Source organism: Equus przewalskii, chromosome 6 (genome assembly GCF_037783145.1).
Source record: "Equus przewalskii isolate Varuska chromosome 6, EquPr2, whole genome shotgun sequence".
Lineage (NCBI taxonomy): Eukaryota > Metazoa > Chordata > Mammalia > Perissodactyla > Equidae > Equus > Equus przewalskii.
In genome coordinates this window covers 77,305,779-77,329,934 of record NC_091836.1, presented here as the reverse complement: position 1 = coordinate 77,329,934, position 24,156 = coordinate 77,305,779, and the positions used below count along the sequence as shown (strand labels likewise).

The 24,156-nt window shown below is 36.7% G+C and overlaps 1 protein-coding gene and 2 pseudogenes across 7 annotated transcripts in view; all 3 read left to right on the top strand.

Annotated features, from left to right (window-relative positions):
• On the top strand, positions 1-840 carry LOC139084204 (olfactory receptor 10T2-like; annotated as a pseudogene).
• A 1,347-nt stretch (positions 841-2,187) lies between these two features.
• The window catches only part of OVCH2 (ovochymase 2), a 63,894-nt gene continuing 41,925 nt past the window's right edge, over positions 2,188-24,156 (top strand). For 2 of the 7 annotated variants that reach the window (XM_070626226.1, XM_070626225.1), the window contains exons 1-2: positions 2,188-2,246; positions 13,563-13,717. Coding sequence is in view for 2 of the 7 variants with exons in the window: in XM_070626223.1 (XP_070482324.1) it covers positions 20,431-20,436 (6 nt within the window). In the remaining 5 variants the exon portion in view is untranslated. Of the gene's footprint in view, positions 2,247-13,562; positions 13,718-20,213; positions 20,437-24,156 lie in introns of all 7 variants that reach the window. The other 5 variants (XM_070626221.1, XM_070626223.1, XM_070626222.1 and 2 more) reach the window with 5 other exon arrangements.
• LOC139084040 (olfactory receptor 10T2-like) lies at positions 18,074-19,060 on the top strand (annotated as a pseudogene).

Sequence of the window (24,156 nt, the reverse complement as noted above, 5' to 3'; positions counted from 1 at the left end):
ATGCGCAATCGTACCAAGGTGAACACATTCCTTTTATGGGGATTTTCCAGTATCTCAGAACTGCTGAGTGTACGCTTTGTGGTGATTTCCTTCTTGCAACTGACCATCCTAGCTGCAAGTGTATCATAATGGTAGCCATCAAGCTTAGTTACAACCTTCACACCCCATGTACTTTTTCTTCTGTGGCCGTCCTTTTCAGAAACTTATACCACTGTGGTAATCCTCCCCCAAATGTTAGTGGACTTGTTATCAGACAGCAAGACCATTTCTCTTCCTGAGTGTGCCACACAGATGTTTTTCTTCCTTGGCTTGTCAGGCAATAACTGCTTCACCATGGCTGCCATGTCCTTATGACCATTACACTGTCATTCGCAAGCCACTGCCCTATGCCATCGAGATGACCCATAAGATCTGCTTTCAGCTCATGTTGGCCTCTTGGATGGTTGGCTTCCTGGTTTCTCTGTGCGTTATCATCACTGTATTCAATTTGTCTTGCTGTGGCTCCAACCCATCCAGCACTTCTGTGACATCTCACATGTGGTCTTCCTTGCTTGTAATTACACTTTGTATCATGAAATGGCTATTTTTGTGCTCTCTGCCTTTGTATTGCTGGGCAGCTTTATTTTACTTAGGATTTCCTATATCTTCATTGGGTCCATATTTTTTTCTTTTTTCTTTTTCTTTTTTTTTTTAATTGCAGTAAGATTGGATTATAACATTATATGACTTTCAGGTGTACTTCATAATATATTTCAAATTCTGTGTAGACTACATAATGTTCACCGTCCAAAGACTAATTGCAATCCATCACCATACACATGTGCCTAATCATCCCTTTCACCCTCCTCCCTCTCCCTGTCCCCTCTGGTAACCACTAATCCAATTTCTGTTTCTATGTATATGTTTGTCATTGTTTTTATCTTCTACTTATGGGTGAGATCATACAGTATTTGACTTTCTCCCTCTAACTTATTTCATTTAGCATAATACCCTCAAGGTCCATCCATGTTGTCACAAATGGACAGATTTCATCATTTCTTGTGGCTGAGTAGTATTTCATTGTGTATATATACCACATCTTCTTTATCCATTTGTTGCTTGATGGGCACCTAGGGTGCTTCCAAGTCTTGGCTATTGTGAATAATGCTGCAGTGAACATAGGGGTGCATGTATTTTTATGCATTTGTGTTTTCAAGTTCTTTGGATAAATACCCAGCAGTGGAATAGCTGGATCATATGGTAGATCTATTCTTAAATTTCTGAGGAAAATCCATACTGGTTTCCATAGTGACCACACCACTTTGCACTCACACTAGCAGTGTCTGAGGGTTCCCTTCTCTCCATACCCTCTCCAACACTTATTGTTTCCTGTCTTGTTAATTATAGCCATTCTGACCACAGTGAGGTGATATCTCATTGAAGTTTTGATTTGCATTTCCCTAATAATTAGTGATGTTGAACATCTTTTCATGTGCCTGTTTGCCATCCATATATTTTCTTTGGACAAATCTCTGTTCAGATCTTTTCCCATTTTTTAATTGAGTTGTTGTTTTTTTCGTTCTTGAGACCTATGAGTTCTTTGTATATTTTGGATATTAACATCTTATTTGATATATGGTTTGCAAATATCTTCTCCAAATTGCTAGGTTGTCTTTTCGTTTTGTTGATGGTTTCCTTTGCTGTGCAGAAGGCTTTTAGTTTGATGTAGTGCAATTTGCTTATTTTTTCTATTGACTGATGTCAAAGAACATACTGCTTATGTTTTCTTCTAGAAGTTTCATGGTTTCAGGTATTACATTCAAGTCTTTAATCCATTTTGAGTAGATTTTTATGCATGGTAAAAAATAATGGTCTACTTTAATTCTTTTGCGTGTAGTTGTCCAGTTTTCCCAACAATATTTATTGAAGACACTCTCCTTTCTCCATTGTATGCTCTTGGCTCCCTTGTCAAAAATTAGCTGTCCATAAATGTTTGGGTTTATTTCTGGGCTCTTAATTCTGTTCCATTGATCTGTGTGTCGGTTTTTGTGCCAGAACTATGTTGTTTTGGTTACTTCAGCTTTGTGGTGTATTTTGAAATCAGGGAGTGTGATACCTCCATCTTTGTTCTTTCCTCAGGATTCCTTTGGCTATTTGGAGTCTTTTATTGTTCCACGTGAATGTTAGGATTCTTTGTTCTGTTTCTGTGAAAAACGTTGTTGGAACTTTGATAGGGAATGCACTGGATCTACAGATTGCTATGGGAGGTATGGAAATTTTAGCTATGTTAATTCGTCCAAGCCAAGAGCACAGCATATCTTTCCATTTCTTTCTGTCTTCTTCAATTTCTTTCAACAGTGTTCTTCAGTATATAGGCCTTTCACCTCTTTGGTTAAGTTTATTCCTAGGTATTTTATTCTTTTTGTTTCAATTGTAATGGGATTGTATTTTAAATTTCTCTTTCTGCTACATCTTTGTTACAGTATATAGAAACACAACTGATTTTTGTATGTTGATTTTGTATCCCGCAATTTGACTCTATTCACTTATAATTTCTAAACATTTTTTAGTGGATTCTTCAGGGTTTTCTATAATATAAAATCATGCTGTCAGCAAAGAGTGACAGTTTCACTTCTTCTTTTCCAGTTTGGATCCCTTCTATTTCTTTTTCTTGCCTGATTGTTCTGGCTAAGACTTCCAATACTATGTTAAGTAAGAGTGATGACAGTGGGCATCCTTGTCTGGTTCCTGTTCTTCGAGGGATAGGTTTCAGTTTTTCTCCATTGAAAATGATATTATCTGTGGATTTGTCATATACGGCCTTTATTATGTTGAGGTATCATCCTTCTATACCCATTTTATTTAGAGTTTTTATCATAAATGCATACTATACCTAGTCAAATGCTTTCTCTCCATCTATCGATATGATCATGTGATTTTTATTCTTCACGTTGTTAATGTGGTGTATCACGTCGATAGATTTGTGGATGCTGAACCATTCCTGCATCCCTGGAATAAATCCCACTGGATCATGGTGTATTATCTTTTTAATGTATTGTTGTATTTGATATGCTAGTATTTTGTCGAGGATTTTTGCATCAATGAATAGCAGTGATATTGGTCTGTAATTTTCTCTTTTATTTTGTGGTCCTTGCCTGGTTTTGATATCAGGATAATATTGGCTTCAAATAATTAGTTAGGATGTTTCCTTTTCTCTTCAATTTTTTGGAAGAATTTGAGAATGATAGATATTGTCTTCCTTGAATATTTGATAGAATTCACCAGGGAAGCCATCTGGTGCCGGACTTTTATTTTTGGGGAGGTTTTTGATTGCTGTTTCAATCTCCTTCCTGGTGATTGGTCTATTCAAATTCTCTACTTCTTCTTGATTCAGTTTTGGAAGGTTGTATGATTCTAAGAATTTATCCATTTCTTCTAGATTATCCAATTTGTTGGCATATAGCTTTTCATAGTATTCTCTTATAATCTTTTGTATTTCTGAGGTGTCCGTTGTAATTTCTCCTCTTTCATTTCTGATTTTATTTATTTGAGGCTTCACTCTTTTTTTTCTTGGTGAGTCTAGCTAAAGGTTTGCCAATTTTGTTTATATTTTCAAGGAACCAGCTCTTGGTTTCATTGATTTTTCTATTGTTTTCTTAGTCTCTATTTAGTTCATTTTTGGTCCGAATTTTATTATTTCCTTCCTTCTGCTAATTTGAACTTTGTCTGTTCTGATTTTTCCAGTTCCTTTAGGTGCAGTGCTAGATTGTTTATTTGAGATTTTTGTTGTTTTTTGAGGTAGGCCTGAATAGCTATAAACTTCCCTCTTAGAATCGCTTTTGCTGTATCCCATAGATTTTGCCATGTTATATTTTCATTTTCTTTTGTCTTCAGGTATTTTTTGACTTATCCCTTGATTTATTCATTGACCCAATCATTGTTCAGTTGCATTTTGTTTAATCTCTACATTTTTGTGGCTTTTCTGATTTTCTTCCTGTAGTTGATTTCTAGTTTCATACTGTTGTGGACAGAAAAAATGCTTGGTATTATTTTGATCTTCTTAAATTTGAGACTGGTTTTGTGGCCTAATGTGTGATCAATCCTGCAAAACGTTCCATGTACGTTTGAAAAGAATGTGCATCTGTGGGTTTTGGATGGAATGTTCTATATAGATCTACTAAGTCCATCTGGTCTAATGTGTTCTTTAAGGCCAATGTTTCCTTATTGATCTTCTGTTTGGATGATATATCCATTGGTGTAAGTGGGGTGTTAAAGTCCTCTACTATTATTGTGTTACTGTCTATTTCTCCTTTTATGTATGTTAATAATTACTTTGTATATTTAGGTGCTCCTATGTTGGGTGCATAGATATTTACAAGTATCATATCCTCTTGTTCGATTGTTTCCTTTATCATTATGCAGTGCCCTTCTTTGTCTCTTGCTACAGTTTTTGTCTTAGAGTCTATTTTGTCTGATATAGGTGTTGCTACCTCAGCTTTCTTTTCTTTGCCATTTGCATGGAGTATCTTTTTCCGTCCTTTCACTTTCAGTTTGTAACTGTCCTTAGGTCTGAAGTGTGTCTCTTGGATGCAGCACATATATGGGTCTTGTTTTTTTATCCAATCAGCCAGACTTTACCTTTTGATTGGAGCATTTAGTCCATTGAAATTTAAGGTAGGTATTGATAAATATGTATTTATTGCCATTTTGTTACTTTTTCTGGGTGTTTTAATAGTTCTTCTCTGTTACTTTTGTCTTCTCTTGCTCTCTTCACTTGTGGTTTGATGGCTTTCTTTAGTAATATGTTTGATTTCTTTCCTCTTACTTATTTGTTCATTTATTATAGGTTTCTGGTTTGTGATTACCATGAGGTTCATATGTAATATTCTACATACATAGTAATCTATATTGAGTTGATAGTCTCTTTAGTTTGACCCCTTTCTAAAAGCTGTACTCCTTCACTCCCCTCCTCCAACATTTTATGTTTTTGAAATCATATTTAATCTCTTATTTTGTGTGTGTCTATCCATTACCCTCTTGTCATTAAAATAGGTAATTTTACTACTTTTGTCTTTTAACTTTCATATTATCTTCATAGGTGGTTGATCTGCTACCTTTACTGTATTTTGCCTTTACCAGTGGTTTTATTGACTGTTTTTTTTTTTTTTTTGATAATTTTATTATCCTTATTTGTGGTTTTCTCCTTCCCACTTAAATAAGTCCCTTCAGAATTTCTTGTAGAGCTGATTTCTTGGTGATAAACTCCTTTAATTTTTGCTTGTCTTGGAAACTCTTTTCTCTCCTTCCATTCTGAATGATAACCTTGCTGGATAGAGTACTCTTGGCTGTAGGTGTTTTTCCTTTCAGCACTTTAAATAAGTCATGACACTCTCTTCTAGCCTGCAGAGTTTCAGCTTATAAGTCTTCTGATAGCCTTATGGGCTTTCCTTTGTATGTCACATGTTGCCTTTATCTTGTCGCTTTTAGGATTTTTTCTTTATCTTTAATTTTGGACTTTTTTTCCCCAAAGATTGCACCTGAGCTAATATTTGTTGCCAATCTTTTTTTTTCTTTTCTCCCCAAAGCTCCCCAGTACATAGTTGTATATTCTAGTTGTAGGTCCTTCTGGTTGTGCCACGTGGGATGCTGCCTCAGCATGGCCTGATGAGTGGTGCCATGGCCACGACCAGGATCCAAACCGGTGAAACTCTGGGCCACTGAAGTGGAGCGTATGAACTTAACCACTTTGCCATGGAGCTGGCCCCAATTTTAGACATTTTAATTATAATGTGTCTTGGTGGGGGCCTCTTTGGGTTTATTTTGTTTGGTGTTTTCTGTGCTTCCTATATTTGCATATCTGTTTTCTTCCTTAGGTTAGGAAAGTTTTCACCTATTATTTCTTCAAGTAGATTCTCTACCCCTTTGTCTCTCTCTTCTCCTTCCAGGACATCTATAATACGAATGTTAGTGGGCTTGACATTGTCCCTGAGTTTCTTTAGACTGTTCTCATTCTTTTTAATTCTTTTAGCGTTTATCTGTTCAGCTGGGGTTTTTCTCCTAATCTTTTATCCAGCTCGCTGATCCATTCTTCTGTATTATCTGCTCTGCTATTGAGTCCCTCTAGTGAATTTTTCATTTCCAGTGTTGTAATCTTCATTTCTGATTGGTTATTTTTTATATTTTCAAATTCTTTGTTGATGTTCTCATTGTGTTCATCTAGTCTTCTCCCAATATCAGTGAGCATCCTTATGAGTTTTTGTTGAACTCTTTGTGAGGTAGATTGCTTGTTTCTGTTTCATTTAGTTCTTTTTCTGAGGCTCTTTCCTGTTCCCTTGCTTGGAACGTATTCCTTTGCCTCCTCATTATATCTCTTTCTCTGTGCTTATATCTATGTATTAGGTGAGTCAGCTATGTCTCCTGTTCTTGGAGAATTAGCCTTATGTAAGAGATGCCTTTTGAGGCCCAGCATTGTGCTTCCCTCTTATCACCAGTCCAAATGTTCCAAGTGACGCCTGTGTGGGCTACTTGTGTCCTTCTGCTGTGGCAGGGTTGCTCTTACTGCAGGTACTCAGGGAGTCTATGCTTTCCTTCCCTGACTAGCTGTTTGTAAATCAGGTTTGGGAGCCTCAGCACCATTTGCTTCAACGTCTAATAGCACACTCCTGTTGCAGTTTTCCTGTTAAATAAGTAGGCACCCAGTGTAGCTGGTTGCTAGGCTCAGGGGCTTAAAGTTGCTGTAGGCATCAGGCCTGCACAGTTGTTGTCAGCTCTCTTAGAATTGCAGCTGTGTAGGGCTGACCCCATGCATGGGAGAACCCAATTGTTTCAGGCTTTGGAAGGTGAGGCCAATCCCCTTTATGGCTGTTTGTGAAGAACGGGTCTTCTGCCACTGATAAACCCCACCCCCTACATGTCCACACACACTGTCAACACAGTCCTGGCCCATGCACACTTCCTGACCCCCTGGAGTGTACCCAGTCACCCCACTGCAGAGACCCCCACCTCTCCACCACCACACCCACAGTTCACCTGGTACTCACACAGGCCCTCTCTCACAGAGGCAGACACACTCACCTGCCTGTAGAGGATCCAGGCACCCAGTCTATGCAGGCTGAAAAGTTGCCCAAGGGCTTGTTATTGTATGGGGCTGGTCCCCAGGGTATGCTGCCTACCCTGGCTGAACTGGATTAAATCTGCACTCTAGTGGATGTGGCAGACCCCTGGGCTAACAGGCCAGAGGAAAAACTCCAAAGGCATCTGCTAGTGTCTGTGTCAGCACACCTGTATTAGGTCACAACAATGACTACCACCAGTGTCTCAGTCTCCAGAGAGGTCTCACCTCTCACCTAAATGCACCCAGAGCCTACCAGGTGAGTCTATTTTCACCAAAGGACTGTTCGCCTTTCTTTATGGTGATTTTGGGTTACTCTCTGGGACAGATGAATTTGTGTGTGGGCCCTTTAAGTGCTGGCTTTATTCCTCTTATATTGATAGCTTTTCTGGGGGTGTTCCCCATTGTTAGCAAGCAAAGCCAGATAGTATGACACTGCTCTCAGTTGTGCTGAGTTTGAAGGATGCATATAGAGGTAATGTGCCCCTGCTCAGGTCCCCACTTCTCCAGGGAAGGCTGTATACCTTAGGGTGTCTCCCGCCTAGCTGGCTCTGAAGCTCTACCACTCACAAAGGTGCTTTTTTTCCTCTCCAGAAGGAATTTCTGCCTCTTCCACTTCAGTCAGGACTGTCCCTTTTTTGGGGTTCTTTTTATCCAGTTTTTGGTTCTCTCTCTGGGATAATTTTTCCAAGAATAACTGTAACCTGGTTGTGTTCATGGCAGAAGCTGAGTTCAGAGTTTGTCTATGCCACCATCTTGAAGAGATCTCTGGGTCCATATTTTTGAAGATGCCTTCTTAAAAGGGAAATATAAGGCCTTCTAAACTTGCTCTTCCCAAATCACTGTAGTGTGCATCCACTATGGATTTGCTTGCTTTGTTTATTTGAGGCCCAAGGACAGTGACTCATTCCATAAGATAAGCTGATGGCTGTGACACGTACAGTGCTGACACCTCTGCTTAATCCCACCCTTTATAGCCTGAGAAATAAAGAAATGCGGAAGCCCTAAGGAAGTATTATCTAATTGTCCTGGCATCACCATTTTTCTAGTTCAAAAAAAAATAGTAAAATATTTTTAATATGTGTCTGTGTGCATGCATGTATGTTTGTATTTACACATATATGCATGTAGAAAACAAATCAAAACGTGTTTTTCAACACTATATTTTCATAATCCACCATTGTTAGTGTATAGAAACACAATTGATTTTTGTATGTTGATATTGTACCCTGCAGCTCTACTGAATTTGTTTATTAGTTCTAGCAGTTCTTTGGTGAGTCTTTAGGATTTACTATATATAAGATCATGTTATATAAAAATAGAGACAATTTTACTTCTTTTGCTCTAATTTGGATCTCTTTTCTTTCTTTATCTTGACTAACTGCTCAGTCTAGGACTTCCAGAACTATGTTAAATAGGAGTAATGAGAGTGGGCATTCTTGTCTTATTCCTATTTTTAGAAGGAAAGCTTTCAATCTTTCACCACTAAGTATAATGTTAGCTGTGGGCTTGCCATATATGGCCTTTATAATGTTGAGGTACGTTCCTTCTATGCCCAATTTGTGTGTTTTTATTATATTGTGTGTTTTTATTATAAACAATGTTGAATTTTGTAGATTATTTTTCTGCATATTGAGATGAGCATAAAATTTTTATCTTTCATTCTATTAATGTGGTGTACCATATTTAACATTTGCATTTGTTGAACCATCCTTACATCCAGAGATAAAACTCACTTTATCATGATTTATGGTAATTTTAACATGCTCTTGCATTCAGTTTGATACTATTTTATTGAGAATTTTGCTTCTATGTTCATCAGGCTATTGGCTTGTAATTTGCTTTTTTGCAATGTCCTTATCTGGCTTTGCTATATAGGTAATATGAGCCTCATAAAATGAGTTTGGGAGCATTCTCTACTCTTCAATTTTGGAGAAGAGTTTGAGGAAGATTGGCATTAATTCTTCTTTAAATGTTTGGTAGGATTCACCAGTGAAACAATCTGGTCCTTGGTTCTCCTTTGAAGGTTTTTGATTACTGCTTCAATCCCTTTCTTGTTATTGGTGTTCAGATTTTCTATTTCTTCATGTTTCGTCTTGTTAGGTTGTATCTTTCTAGGAATTTATTCATTTCTTCTAGGTTATTCAGTTTGTTGCCATATAGTTGTTCATAGTAGTCTCTTATGATCCTTTATAATTCTGTGGTATCAGTTGTAATGTCCCTGTTTCATTTCTGATTTTATTTGAGTCTTCTCTCTTTTTTCTTAGTTACTCTCTAATTAAGGGCTTGTCAATTTTGTTTATTTTTTCAAAGAAACAGCTCTTAGATTTGTTGATCTTTTCTATTTTTTTTCTGGTCTCTATTTCATTTATTTCTTCTCTTATCCTTGCCATTTCCTTCCTTCTGCTAATTTTGGGCTTCTTTTGTTCTTCTTTTTTTAATTCTTTGAGATGTAAAGTTAGGTAGTTTATTTGAGTTATTCCTATTTTCTTAATTCAGTCTTTTTTGTTTTTGGTGAGGAGGATTGTTGCTGAGCTAACATTTGTGCCAATCTTCTTGTCTTTTGTATGTGAGACACTGCAACAGCATGGCTTGATGAGTGGTGAACCCACAAACCCTGGGCCACTGAAGTGGAAAACACAAACTTAATCACCACACCACCAGGAAGACCCTGCAGTCATTTTTTATTATGGTATAATTGACATATAACCTTATCTCAGTTTCAAGTGTACAACATAATGATTTGAAATATGTATATATTGTGAAATGATCATCAGAATAAGTCTAGTTAACATCTATCACCACATATAGTTACAAAAATTTGTTTCTTGTGATGAGAACTTTTAAGATTTACTCCTTTAGCAAATTTCAAGTATTCAATACATTATTGTTAAGTATAGTTACACATAATACATTAGATTTCTAGAACTTGCTCACTTTATAACTGGAAGTTTTTACTCTATGACCAACACCAACCCATTTTTCCCACCTCTTCAACCCTGGAAACTATCATTCTAGTCTTTGTTTCCCTAAGTTCAACTTTTTTAGATTTCACATAGATTTCATTCAGTATTTGTCTTTCTGTCTCTGACTTATTTCACTTAACATAATGTCCTCCAAGTTCATCCACATTATTGCAAATGGTAAGATTTCCTTTTCTCTTTAAGGCTGAATAATATTCCATATTTTATATACCTGAATTTCTTTATCTGTTCATCTATCAAAGGACACTTAAGTTGTTTCTGTATCTATGCTATTGTGAATAATGTAGCAATGAACATGGAAATGTGGATACCTATTTGAGATATTAATTTCACTTCCTTCAGGTATATACCCAGAATGAAATTGCTGCTTCACATGGTAGTTCTATTTTTAATTTTTTAATGAGCTTTCATATTATTTTCCATAATGGATACACCAATTTATATTCCCATCAACAGTGTACGAGTTCCCTTTTTTCCACATCCTCTCTAACACTTGTTATTTCTTGTCTTTTTTATACTAGCCATTCTAATAGGAGTGAGGTGATGTCTCATTATGGTTTTGATTTGCACGTCCCTGATGACTAGTGATGTTGAGCACCTTTTCATAACCCTATTAGCTATTTGTATGTTTTCTTTGGAGAATTGTCTTTTCAGTTCCTTTAACCACTTTTTAATCAGGTTATTGGTTTGTCTGTTTTTTCTATCTATTTTTGAGTTCCTTATATATTTTGATAGTAACCCCTAGTCAGTCATATGGTTGGCAAATATTTTCTCCCACTTTGTAGGTTGCCTTTTCATTTTGTCGACTAATAACAGGATACACCATGCTAAAAGCATGGAGGGTAAAAATATATGATCATCTCAATAGATTCAGAACAAGCACTTGGCAAAATTCAACACCATTTCATGACATAAAACGCTCAATAAATCACATACAGAGGCAATGTATCTCAACACAATGAAGGCCATAAGTGACAAGCCCACAGCTAACATCGTAGTCAATGGTAAAAAGCTGAAATCCTCTTCTTCTAAGATCAGGAAAAAATCAAAGATGCCCAGTCTTGCCACTTCTATTCAATATAGTCCTAGAAGTCCTAGCCAGAGTGATTAAGCAAGATAAAGAAATAAAAGGCATCCAAATTGGAAATGAAGGTGTAAAATTGTCTCTGTTTTCAGATAACATGATCTAATATACAGAAAATCCTAAAGACTACTCAAAAAACTATTAAAACTAATAAATGAATTCAGTAAAGTTACAGAATACAAAATCAACATACAAAAATCAGTTGCATTTGTATATACTAAAATAATTATGAAACTTTATATAAAAGAGGGCATACTGTATGATTCCATTTGTATGAAATTCTAGAACCTGCAAAACTATGCCATGATGGAAAAATAATTAGAACAATGGGTCCCTCTATATGGAGGAGCTAGGACTAACTGGGGAGGGGTAGGGGGGAAGTTCCTGGGCTAATGCTAATATACTGTATGATTAGCGATAGTTGAGTTACACAGGCCAATGCATTTACCAATATGTAGTTATTGTACACTTAATATTTGTATATTTCACTTTATGTAAATTTCCATAAACTTGCATATAACGAAACATGTAAAAGGTATTGAACTCTAGTTATTGATATGTGTACAAAAGTGTTTAAGAGGAAGTGTACTTACGCCTGCAATTTCCTTTGATGTGTATCATAAAAAATAAGATGATTAATAGACGGACAAAGTACAAAGAGGTATGTAATAAAGCAAATATAGTAAAATCTTAATGGATGGCATAATGGATTTTCCAGAAATGATGACAGCAATAATTCTAATCCCATAGACTCTTCCAGAACTTTGTCACTGTCCCATCAAGAGTTGTAATATATTTCCAACTCCTAGAACCTGGATGATACTTTATAGATGTCTGAATGAAAAGAATGCAGTTCAAGTGAGGTAGGGCATAAAAGTTGTATGGCATCCACTTGGCTCCCATGGAATGCTCACTCGCAGAGCCCAGTCACTACGCACAATGCAGAAAGGCTGAATCCCTGTTTTAGGTCTCAGACAATAGCCAGCATAAACAATCATATTAGAATGAACAAAACATTCAATGTCTCTGTCATCTCTATAGAGCTCTGTCTATACTAATTCAGTTGTTTAAATCCACTAAGTTTTGGGGTAGTTTATTATACAACAGTAGATACTCAGAACAATCTAAGCAGTAGATACACAGATGCTAACAGTATAATTGTTTCAGCATGGCTCTATGTTTTAAAAATTTCATGAAATACTGGGAAAAAAATTTTGAGTGGTGCTGCGGCGAAAGGAGATTTTTGATTACAGTGGATTTTCCTGTTCAGCAAGGCCTTCTACAGAAGAGTTACTTCATGAGAAAGCAGTCACAACAATCATTTGATGTGTTCATCTTCTTTTCTAGCTTTCTTCTAACTGATTCCCTGGACAGTAGCCTGTAAGATACCCTCCTTCTAGCCCTGTATATAGGACAGAAGACTTATGGGACTTGGCAAAATTTCAGAACTATAAAATAGATGCTAGGGGCTGGCCCCGTGGCCGAGTGGTTAAGTTCACGCGCTCCGCTGCAGGCGGCCCAGTGTTTCGTCGGTTCGAATCCTGGGCGCGGACATGGCACTGCTCATCAGACCACGCTGAGGCAGCGTCCCACATGCCACAACTAGAACCCACAACGAAGAATACACAACTATGTACCGGGGGGCTTTGGGGAGAAAAAGGAAAAAATAAAATATTTAAAAAAAAAAAAAAAAAAAAAAAAAAAAAATAGATGCTAGTGAGTAGAAAGTAAAATATACCTAAGAGAATTATCCACATTCCAAGCTGTATTTGAATAAGTTGGATTTCAATTACTTGATTTTTTTTTTTTGGATAAATAAGAACAAATTTCACTGAATAATCATGGTGCTATGGCAGAATAAAAATAATGTTTTGCGGATATCACAATGAGTTCTAGGTCCACAGAGGACATTCTTCCTGGTAACTAATGGAAAGGAAGTAACTCCAAGTAGTGTTAAGGGATAATGCTCTCAGGTGAGCATGAAATTCTCATTGGAATGTGCATGCAACTCAGCTCCAGCCACAAGGAAAAGAGAAGACTCTATCCTATTGTTATGGGAGATTTTGTAATTTCAGACATAGAGTGAATGCATCACAGGCATTCAAAGCACAAAATGACTTAGAACTCATCCCTACACGATATTTCAGAAAGAACTCTAGAAAACTGCACATGAGCAGTGTGAGTAGACAGACTAATGTTTTCTTCTTTTTAAGAGATTGAAAGCGATTCTTCTTTGCCATAAGGTTGGAATTTTATTTTATATGCCTATTTACCATGAACATTGTGTTCTAGCCACTAATGGCCAAGTAGATATGGGTGTTAATCAACAGAAGGTAGTGAAAATACTAAGCATACAATTGGACAAAGATAAATGCTGTTGTTTTCCTCTTCCTGGCATACTTAGGACACAGACAACAGCACTGAGGGGAGGCTAGAAAGCTGCAAACTGAGAACAGGACTGAAAAGTGTACATCGTGGAGAAATATGCCAAGAGGTATCAATTTCACACAGCCAACCAAGTAGAAGAGCAGGACAGCGTTATAGGCATCTTGTGAGCAGGCAAGTATCGCCAAGCACCTGTAGGAAAAGTTACGCATAAACCATGTGCTATTTTAGCAAATGAGAATGGAACTAGCAAGTACTAAGCACTTATTATCTGATAGGTCTATATGCACAGTATTGTCACTCTGCAAGGTGGTATACTTAAGACCATGTTACAGAGGAGAAAAATGGTTATCAGAGAGGTTACATTACTGTATGTAATTTATATTAATTGAAGAAGAGCTTGGATTTGAGCACAGGCCCCTGTAAATCTGCTCAATCCTCTAGCTCATAACAAAATAGACTCCAGTGTAATTCCAGGTCTAATCTCAAGGCTAATTAGGTGATTTCGGTGTATCAAAAGAATTAAGCAGGAAAGAGTAAAGAAAAACGTGTACAAAATCCTTCCACAATTTTCATATTTCACCCATTATTTAATTGTAAATTTCACTATAAACCAATGGCAATTTGATTCTTTGTATGTTTCCCTCTGTTTTTCCTTTGGTTACTCAGTGTGACCATTTGATTTCATAATTATGCAGCTGTGACTTATAAAAATAACAAGTATTTTTGTGGATCTAATATAGACCATTGAAAGAACTAAAGAAATAAGTTTTCATATATATGTGACCTTAGAAAGCCACTTACAACTAGGAAAAACATGAGCTTCATGAATCTCTATGTAAATTTTGTTAAATTTCCTGTTGGAATTCATACCTATAACTCAACAAAACATATTCCTTTATTTCTCCTTTAAAAATATCAGTATCTTTTCTGAAAATTATAGAAAAGCTGACTCAAAGCTGACTTTTATTCTGATTGGAGTGGAAGAAAGTTAAATGAACTTTTCCAAAGACTTGGTGATAGATAGTCACCATTTCTCCACCTTTGAACATTGCTCCATGAGCAGAAACTAAATGTGACTGCCAGAAAAATCCTCCAGTTCAGTCTAGTGGGGAATGATGAGTAACATGGTGGTCCCAGCCATCCTCAGCCCGGCCATGGTTTTGACATATCTCTTGGGAGGTAGATTGATGTACAGTGTCCACTGCCCACTGTTCTGATATAGTGATGGGACAAGAGAGTCTGCAAACTGGTTTATTTCAAGAATCAGTGCAAATTCCTGCAGGTCTGGTTTCTATTTCAAAGAAATTAGACATGCTAAGTCCACCAGATCTCTCCTCAAGGGTAGGGGTATGGATAAACTTGGAAATGGCTTTTTCAGGGAAAGAAATAATTATGTCCCTTTCAGTCTAGAGAAGTGGTATAGCCCAAGGTGGGTGAATTTATCACAAAATGCTGGGTCAGAAAATATCACCCTCTGTCCCTCGGAGAGTGACCAGAAGTAATGGGAACTATGTAATATTGGCATATTCTCAATTACTAGTTCCCTTGAGTATTATGAAGAAAGTAGGATTTATTATCCACACAAATGGGAAAAGGAAGTAACAGATTACAGTGAGAGTTTCAAAACCTAGGTGTGCCAATTTCTCCTGAAGTTTTTCTTTTCTCTTCTTGGAAAGACCTGCTAGAAACTTGGGATGGATTTGAATGAAGATATGTAACTCTTGAGAAGGATCTCCTGGTGATCATGATATGCTCCCTATTGTAGGAGCAGTTATGGCAATCATGTGTTATTTGATACCACAGAAAGTGAAGTATATTGTCTAGATCAGAATATAATAGTTCTCTTTGCTTTGTTCCAATATATTTGTTCCAGAATATAATAGTTCTTTTTGCTTTGTTTTGCTTGGTTTGCTTTGTTTGTTCCAAACACTCCTAGAGTTTAGATGGGGCTCTTTTTGGAGGGGGAGGAATACACTTTATTCATTAAACAGGCATGTATTAAATATCGATATGCAATTATTATATTTCTAGATGATGTGGTTGTATCTTAATGAATCTTTAAATGTATTAGAAGAAACAGCCAACAACCTTTAGTACATGTCCAAATTAAGTAAATGCTAAACGGTGAAAATAAGATAGTTTGGAAGAATTAATCAGTGCACCTAAAAAAAAAGACAAAGTGAAGTTTCTTAAGGAAGATGACAACTCGTTCGCTGGGTTCTCATGACACAAACCTTTATATTTACCAGGCTATGCTGCAAGTAGTGTGGACAAAATGGTGAAAAAGCCCTCTACTGACTAATATATAAGTCAGGCATGTTGAAATGTCATCATGATGGAATAAGATGTGAACACAGATTTCATTAACTCCCTCAGAGTGATTGGGGATGGATTTCTAGGAAGGTGACATTTGAATCAGGTTTAAAACAAAGACTGCAGTTTAAGAAATAGAAAAAGGCAGGAAGAACACTGCAAATAGAGAAACAATGTGTGCATAGTAGGAGACCCATGACATGCTATGCTTGGGGACAATGGGCTGTTTCCCATGTAGGGGAGGTTGGTGGCAGAAGAGCAGGTGGACAGGTAGACCTTGGATGCTATACTAGGGCACTTACACTTACAGGGACACTTTAATCTACTAGTTGAGAAGGTCTTCTCCAGAGTCACTCTGCCTGGTGAAAATACGAGCTCTTCCTTTAACAAACTTTATCACCTTCGCAAATGAAGGAACTGCCTAAGCCATAGTTTCCTTATCTCAAACATGGGCACAATACTACTATTTGTTTCATAAGATGTTTAAAGGATACATAAGAGAGGTGTTCTGGATACATTGGCTGTCCTGATATTCCTGGAATGTGTCAAGCTCATTCCCACCATGGGGTCTTTGCACTCGCTATTTCTTGTGTCTGTCGTGCTTTCCCCCTAGATCTTTAAATGGTGGGCTGCTTCCTGCATTCCAATCACAAAGTGTCAGTTCCATAGAAAGGACTTTCCTAACTCTACAGTCCAAAGTAGCCACCTAGTCCCTCACTCTCTTATCACTTTACTAATTCTCCTCATAGCATTTTTCTCTATGTAAGATAGGAGAGCTCATATGTTTCTCACCCCATGTTATATTTTCCATGCATACAATTGACTAACACATCATAGACATTAAATAAATATTTGTGGAATTAATACATTGGCTTTGGATAGTCAATTAAGCAACCCATTCCTTAGTTTTCATTTTTCTGACATCAGGATTGAAATATCCACCTCATAAAGTTGTTGAGAGAAATTTAGTGAGAAAATTCTATCAAATACACAGCATATTGACCAGCACATTTCAGATGTTAAGTAAATACTGGTTACCTGACTTGCCTGTTGTATGTTTTTTGCCCAATAATTCAGTATGTAAAGAACACACAAACTTTTCAGCTAAAGGTATATTTTCTTCTTTTTTCTTCAAGCTTTGTGGATCCTACAAAATACTTTCCAGTGTGTCTCTACCCTGCTTTCCCCAGTCCCTCAACTCCACACCCATGTCTTTTCACTGTTTTCCTTTCCTTTTCCAACAATGGTTCTTGAAACCAAACCCCATATTGTATGGAAAGTCTTTGTGTTACTTTCATGCTGTCATCTCACACACAGAGTGGATATTTTAAGAAGTGATGAAAATTACCTAAGGCACTCTAGTTCTTATAAGAGCTGTGCTCCTAAGCAGCCCTTTCCACCAGTATATCAGTTAGAAAATATCCTCGAAGTTTTCCTGAAAGTTCAAGAATTGATCAGGACATCATGAACATAAATGAGCCATCCAGTACAGGGCTAGTCTCTCCATAACCATTTTGCCTCCGAGATCTGTCTGAATGGGAGACTGTTAGTGAATACCTCCAGCCTTAACTTATTGTCATGGATAGGAAACCAGCACAAATTCAAAATGGTAAATTCATGTATTAGGTCTACTCATTGCCATAATTGTTAGCCGAGCAACCACTGCCTTCTTGGGAACACCTCTGAAGATAGGATTACTTTCCAAGAACGTTTGGAAGCCATTCAAAAATTTTTCCTTACTTCTCCTTAAGTTGGTATTGATTCAGTCAATGTTATTAGTCACTTCTTTATGCCAGCCTGTGATTAGATGACACATAAACATTTTATACCTGTTGCTCTTCATACTCTAGTAGGTGAGAAAATAAGGGTTTTTTTTCCATATTTCACTCTTTCATTCATACAGATTCTGACGGTAGAGGATGGAAAGGGGTGATAACTGAGGGGGTTCCCAGAATATATTTGGGCCTACTTCATGGCATTTATACGGATTCTCCTACAGAAACTTTCTCCTTATCACTCTGAGTCCTGACCTTGAATTCATTCAGGTGAATTTAGCTCCCATTTCTCAGGCTCTCTCATTAAGGGTTGTCCTGCCCTTGCCCACAGGCCCTTGATTAAAAACTAAGTGACATCAGTACTTTTTACAATCTTATCAGCGTATTGACCTCAAGAACATCTGCACCTGTGGCCGAAAGTTACTGAGGCTACTAGACGATGGGCAATCACACCGCAATGAGCGCATTACTTCTGTGGGGATTTTCCAGTTTCCCAGACTTGCAGAGTCTCCTCTTTGTGGTGATGTTCTTCTCCTGTGTGACCATCTCAGCTACAAATCTGTCCATAATGGTGGCCGTCAACCTCAGTCACAACCTTCACACCCCCATATACTTTTTCCTCTGTGGCCTGTCCTTTTCAGAAACATGTACCGCTATGGTAATCAACCCCCACATGTTCGTGGACTTGTTATCAGACAGCAAGACCATTTCTCTCCTGAGTGTGCCATGCAGATGTTTTTCTCCTTTGGCTTGGGAGCCAATAAGTGCTTCATCTTGGCTGCCATGTCCTATGATCGTTACACTGCCATTCACAACCCACTGCACTATCCCATCTTGATGACCCAAAAAATCTGCTTTCAATTCGTGATGGCCTCATATGTTATTGGGATTGTGGTGACCCTGGATGTCACCCTTATAGGTTTTAATTTGTCTTTTTGATACTCCAACACCATCCAGCACTTTTTTTTGTGACATCACACCTGTGGTCTCTCTTGCCTGTGATAACACCTTTTTTCAGAAAATGGTTCTTCTTGCATTCACTGCCTTTGTGTTGCTGGGAACTTTTATTTTAATTATGATTTCCTATGTCTTCATTGGGTCCATAGTTGTGAAGATGCCTTCTGCAAAGAGGAGGTATAAGGCCATCACAACTTGCTCCTCCCACCTCACTGTGGTGTCCATGCACTATAGATTTTCCTGCTTTGTTTGTTTGAGGCCCAAAGACAGTGACTCATTCCATAAAGATATGCTGACGGCTGTGACATATACAGTGCTGACAACTCTGCTTAATCCCATCATTTACAGTCTAAGAAACAAAGAAATGCAGATAGTCCTAGGGAAAGTACTAGGCAAGGAATGTAGTTTTTTCCCTCAGATGGTAAATGAAAGAGCCCTGAACTCTTGTTTAAAAATTTTAGACCATTGATAAATAAAAGTGGAGTACTTCCAATAAAAATCATCACTAAAATATGTTCTAATTGCCTAATATAGCCTGATCTCACTCCTTTCCTACTAAAAACCCAGATGTAGTTTAGTTTTTAAATATTTTAAAATGAAGTAAAATATTTAAAAATGTTTATTGCACGTATATATGCATACACACACATGTACTTATATATGTAGTAAACATATCAAAAAATGTTCGGAACACTGTATTTTCATAATTTTGGTTGCCTTTAGAGAAGGAAGAAAATTATATTAAAAAGGAAAAGGATAAAGAATGAAATAAAGGGGGAGAGACTGAGAAAGAAAGAGAGAGGAGAGGAAAGAGAAAGATCACTAATTTACTTAATCAAAAAAAGAGAAAGCACAAACACAAAAATTTAGACTTGAAATGTGTAAGATACCGAAATACAGAAAAATTTCAAAGAAGTTTAAGAAAATACCTTGCTCAATTCTATTCACAGAAATATGAAAACAAGATGGGAATGTATGAATTTCTGGAAAAATAAACTGATGAAAGTTACTGGAAAAGAAATATGCATTTTTAATATACCAAATTCCGAGAATAGTATTGAAAAGTTTGTCAAATAGCTTTTCTTCCCATTCCCCAACAAAGGAGTAGGCTTCATGATTAACTTCTTCAAGTCCTCAAAAAGCAAATAATTCAAATATTGTTTGAGTTAAAGCACAGATAAAGATAAATAGCTTCTAATTTATGGAAACCGCAGAAGTGGAAGGTGCTACATACAACTGAATCTAACTGAGGCCATTGTAATAAGGTTCTCACATGGATTGTAGAAGATATTAGATGCTATAAGGAGGTCTAGGCATTTTGAGGTCACATTGTCTAATGGTGCATCCATATGGTAAGTGCAATTATCAACACTGTGGCAGGACTGAGGGACTGAGATGGGGAAAAGTGTCAAGAGGCCAGTGGCAAAGTCTTTAATAAATGAGAAGAAGAAACTGAATAGTCAGTAAAGGACTCTGAGGGAAATAGTGTAATGTTTCATAACGGGATAATATTGGTGTCAATGAGTGAATTGTTCTGTCATGAAGATTGTAAATAAATGGTTTAGAAATATGGTAAGGAGATAGGAGAATGTCAGCATTGTTTATTGGTGCCTATAAAACAGGGAATTGAGCAACTTCTCTTCGGTAGAGCTGAGAAACAGATGTGCCCTTCTTGGACAACCAGGTTTATTTAAGATGAAGAGGTAGAGAATGTACTCTTTGAAAAGCTGATGGATGAAATAGAGAGAAGACTCCAGCATGAAAGCAAAATATGCTAGGAGAAATCCCACGAAGAAAGAAAAGTCAAAAGAGAGGAAGCATAGAGTTGTGCTGAAGTGAATGCAGGTGAGGAGAGTTCCCGAAGGGCTTGCAACTGGGATTCAAATCACAGCTACATTGATCAGAGGTGGTGTCAGAGTCTATTGGGTCTCCAGGTCTCATTCATTGTTCAACATTGAATTAAAATTTGGCTAGAAGTTTCCTGACCAGCCATTTCAAAAATTTCACAATTACGTTTTCACAAACATTCCCTGCTTAGTGTGAAAGTCTCTACCTCCTCATATAATTACCTTAAAATTTTTCATTTCTTTAATTATTTTAAGTCTAAATTTTGACCGAATGGGATTCATCCCTGGGATGCAAGTTTGGTTTAATGTATGCAAATCAGTCAATGTGATATACCACATTAATAGAATGAAAGATAAAAAAGGCATGGTCGTGTCAATAGTTGTGGCGTATCTACACAATGGAATATTATTCAGCCATAAAAAATAAGAAAATCCTGCTGTTTGTGACAATATGGACGTATTTGGAGACATTACGCTAAGTGAATTAAGCCAGACACAGAAAGAAAAATACTGCATGATCTCACTTATATGTGGAATTTAAGAAAGTCAAATTCATAGAAGCAGAGAATAGAATGGTAGTCAACTGGGGTTGAGTAGGTAGGGGAAATGGGGAAATGTTGGTCAAAGGGCACAAGTTGCAGTTACGGAGGATAAATAAATTCTAGAGATCTAATGTACAGCATGCTAACTGTGGTTAATAATACTGTATTTTATACTGGAAATTCGCTAAAATAGTAAATTTCAGGTGCTCTCACCACACCAAAAAAGGGTAACTATTTGATGAGATGGATTAGCTTGACTATATTAATCATTTCACTGTATATATGTATGTCAAAACATCATGTTGTACACCTTAAATGTATGCAATTTTATTAAAAAATAAAAATGTATTAAAATTCTTTTAAAGATTGAAGAAAACATGGCAACTAGAACTTTATTCATATCATTTGAATGGAAACCATTGTAATTTTTAAGAAACAGTTCTTGGATTATTGTGAAATTCTTGAAAGAAAAGCACATGACATATTCGTTTCCTCAGTTCACAACCTAGTGCTAGGAATAAAGGGGACACTAAACAAATATTCATTCAATTAGAGTTAATGTTTAACCAAGAGATATTTGTATAATGCTTGCTCTGTACCAGACGCTGTACTTTGAGTTAAGGACAATTAGTTCAACCTCCCACATCATTACTTTCACCCACTCACCAAAGTTTCTACAACTTCATTTCCCACTCTAAATGACCACTTTACTCCTATTTTCCTTTATGTCTCAGTTTAAATGTCATTTCCCCAGTAAAGGCTTCCTTGAGCCTCACAAACAAATGCATTTTCCAAATGATATATGAGGAACAGAGACTGAGAAAAGAGCTACAGCCTGGGGCTTTAGGCAGTGTGGCAGGGTGAGTATATATTCACTTGAGGTCAAGAATGCCAAGGCAGCTAAGACTTGTGAGGCCAAGATTCTGGAGAAGAAAAAAGATAAGTGAAGTAGAGAAGTAAGCATGGAATTCTATGTGTAATTTTTCATTAATGAATTTGACTAGTCCCAAGCTGCACACGGTCTGATGAAATATCAAAACACCAAATGGAAATCAGCCTGTGGGAGGCTGAAGATCTTAGCAGAGATTCTGGCATTTTGCAGTGCTCGTTTGAAAAAGTTTAATAGATAGGTCATTTAAGTTAGAGGGGACCCATAACATGTTGTGCTTTTATTTGAGAGTCCTGAAGGACCACATTTTAGGAGAAATTGCTACATCCCAGAAATAAGGTCAAACCAGAAATAGATTATCCCCAACAAATCACAACCCCCAACCTACGCTGAAAACACCACCACCATTCCACTAGGATGCAAATTCAGGGGTTATACTGGACATGGAGACATCAGTTCTTATTTACATTTCCTCAAAAGGATCAGTCCAGTGCTCTATCTTCCTGCTAAAATAAAATTGAACACATTTTGAAAGAAAATAATCTCATCTAGAGACTCTACAATTTTTATCCATATTGTCCATCATTCACTAAAAAATAAATGACAAGATATGTCAATAAACAGGACCAAAAGAATAAAAACCAGGTACTTCAAAACAAATATTAAAAATATATCTAAGAAAAATAGAAGAATAAAATGAAGAATCACACCAGAGAACTGACTACAAAAGAAAAACAAAAAAAAGAAAAAGAATCGAGTTTAAGTCTTAGAAATGAAGAATAAAATTAGGAATTCAGCAGATAGGTTAATAGTAGATTGGAGAGATGAAAAAGGAGAATTAGTATACTGAAAAATAGGTCAGTAGAAAACATATATATTATAGGATGGAGGGAAAAATTATCGAAAATATAAGTAGAGTATGAGAGCTATATAGGAAATTGTGAAAAGATCTAACATATGTGTAATTGAAGTTCAAGTAAAAAAGGAGCAGTAGAAGAAATTTCTGAAGAAATATTCAGTGATAATTTTCCAAACTGGTCAAAGACTATGAGCTACAAATTCAAGAAACTCTGCAAATTCCAAGCATGATAAGGATAAGAACAACCACACAGAGGAAAATCATAAAAAGACGACAGGAAGCCAAAAGCAAAACAAAATGTTAGAAGCTTCCAGAGGGAAATAAAAAACATATTCCCTTCAAAAGAGAGAGAGAGAAAGAAGAAAGATTGATAGCTGAGTTTTTGAAGGAAATGATAGAAGCAAGAAAACAACTGAATCTTAAAAGTGCTCAATTCTTTTAGCTTGTAACCTAGAATTCTACCCCATATACAAATCTCTCTCAAAAATGAAAGTGCAATAAGGACTTTTTATGACAAAATACTGTTAAAAATCATCACCAGCAAATCTGCATTAAAAGAAAAAAAAGAATGGTTTAAGCAAAAGAAAAATCAATGCTGGTATAGGCATAGAGTTAAAGAAAGGAATGAAGGGCACGAAAAATAAATATATGGGAAACTAGAGGAGGTCCAAGAGGTGAGGGAACAGCTTTGAGGAATAATTAAGAAATAGAACCAGTCTACATCGAGAGGTAAATGATGATACTGTCTCTACTGCCTGTAGTCTCAGATTAAAATGAGAAAGAAAGAGTGCTCTCTTGTAGAATCTCCTAAAATAGCAATTTTATTGAAGTATAATTTACAGAGACACAATTTAAGTATACAGGTTGATGACTTCTGACAAATGTATGCACTTGTATAACCACCACCTCAATCACAATATACAATGATTTCCTCACCCCCAAGAATTACCTCTTGTCCCTTTGCTTTCAATTTCTTCTCCAAAACTCCACTACAGGTAAGTGCTTCACAGAACCTGAGAAATGTCAATGACTCCATAAGTCCCAATCCACTTCAGAAGAAGAAAATTTTCCTGCAATTTATATAGACTGAGAACCTTTTAACAACACAACAGTTTAAGATCTTTTACAATTTCTTCCAGTTCAAATCCCTGCCTTCTAAGAAGCAATCTGCAATCCATAGTAAGCAGGAAACTTCCAAAAAGAAGTCTTATGAAAGGAGTTTTTGATTGTTCCCACAGAGATATCCTCGATCCTTATTTTTTGACACACTGCTGGGGGAATATGCTTTTTACCGTTCCTAATATTCCTCAGCCTCTTTTTGGAGAGACATCCACTAGTATAACACACCTGACATCTTTCTAACCCTTCACTCCCTCCTCCCCTAGAAGGATTAGATTAGCTGATGGTAAATTGGAGGGGAATCTAATA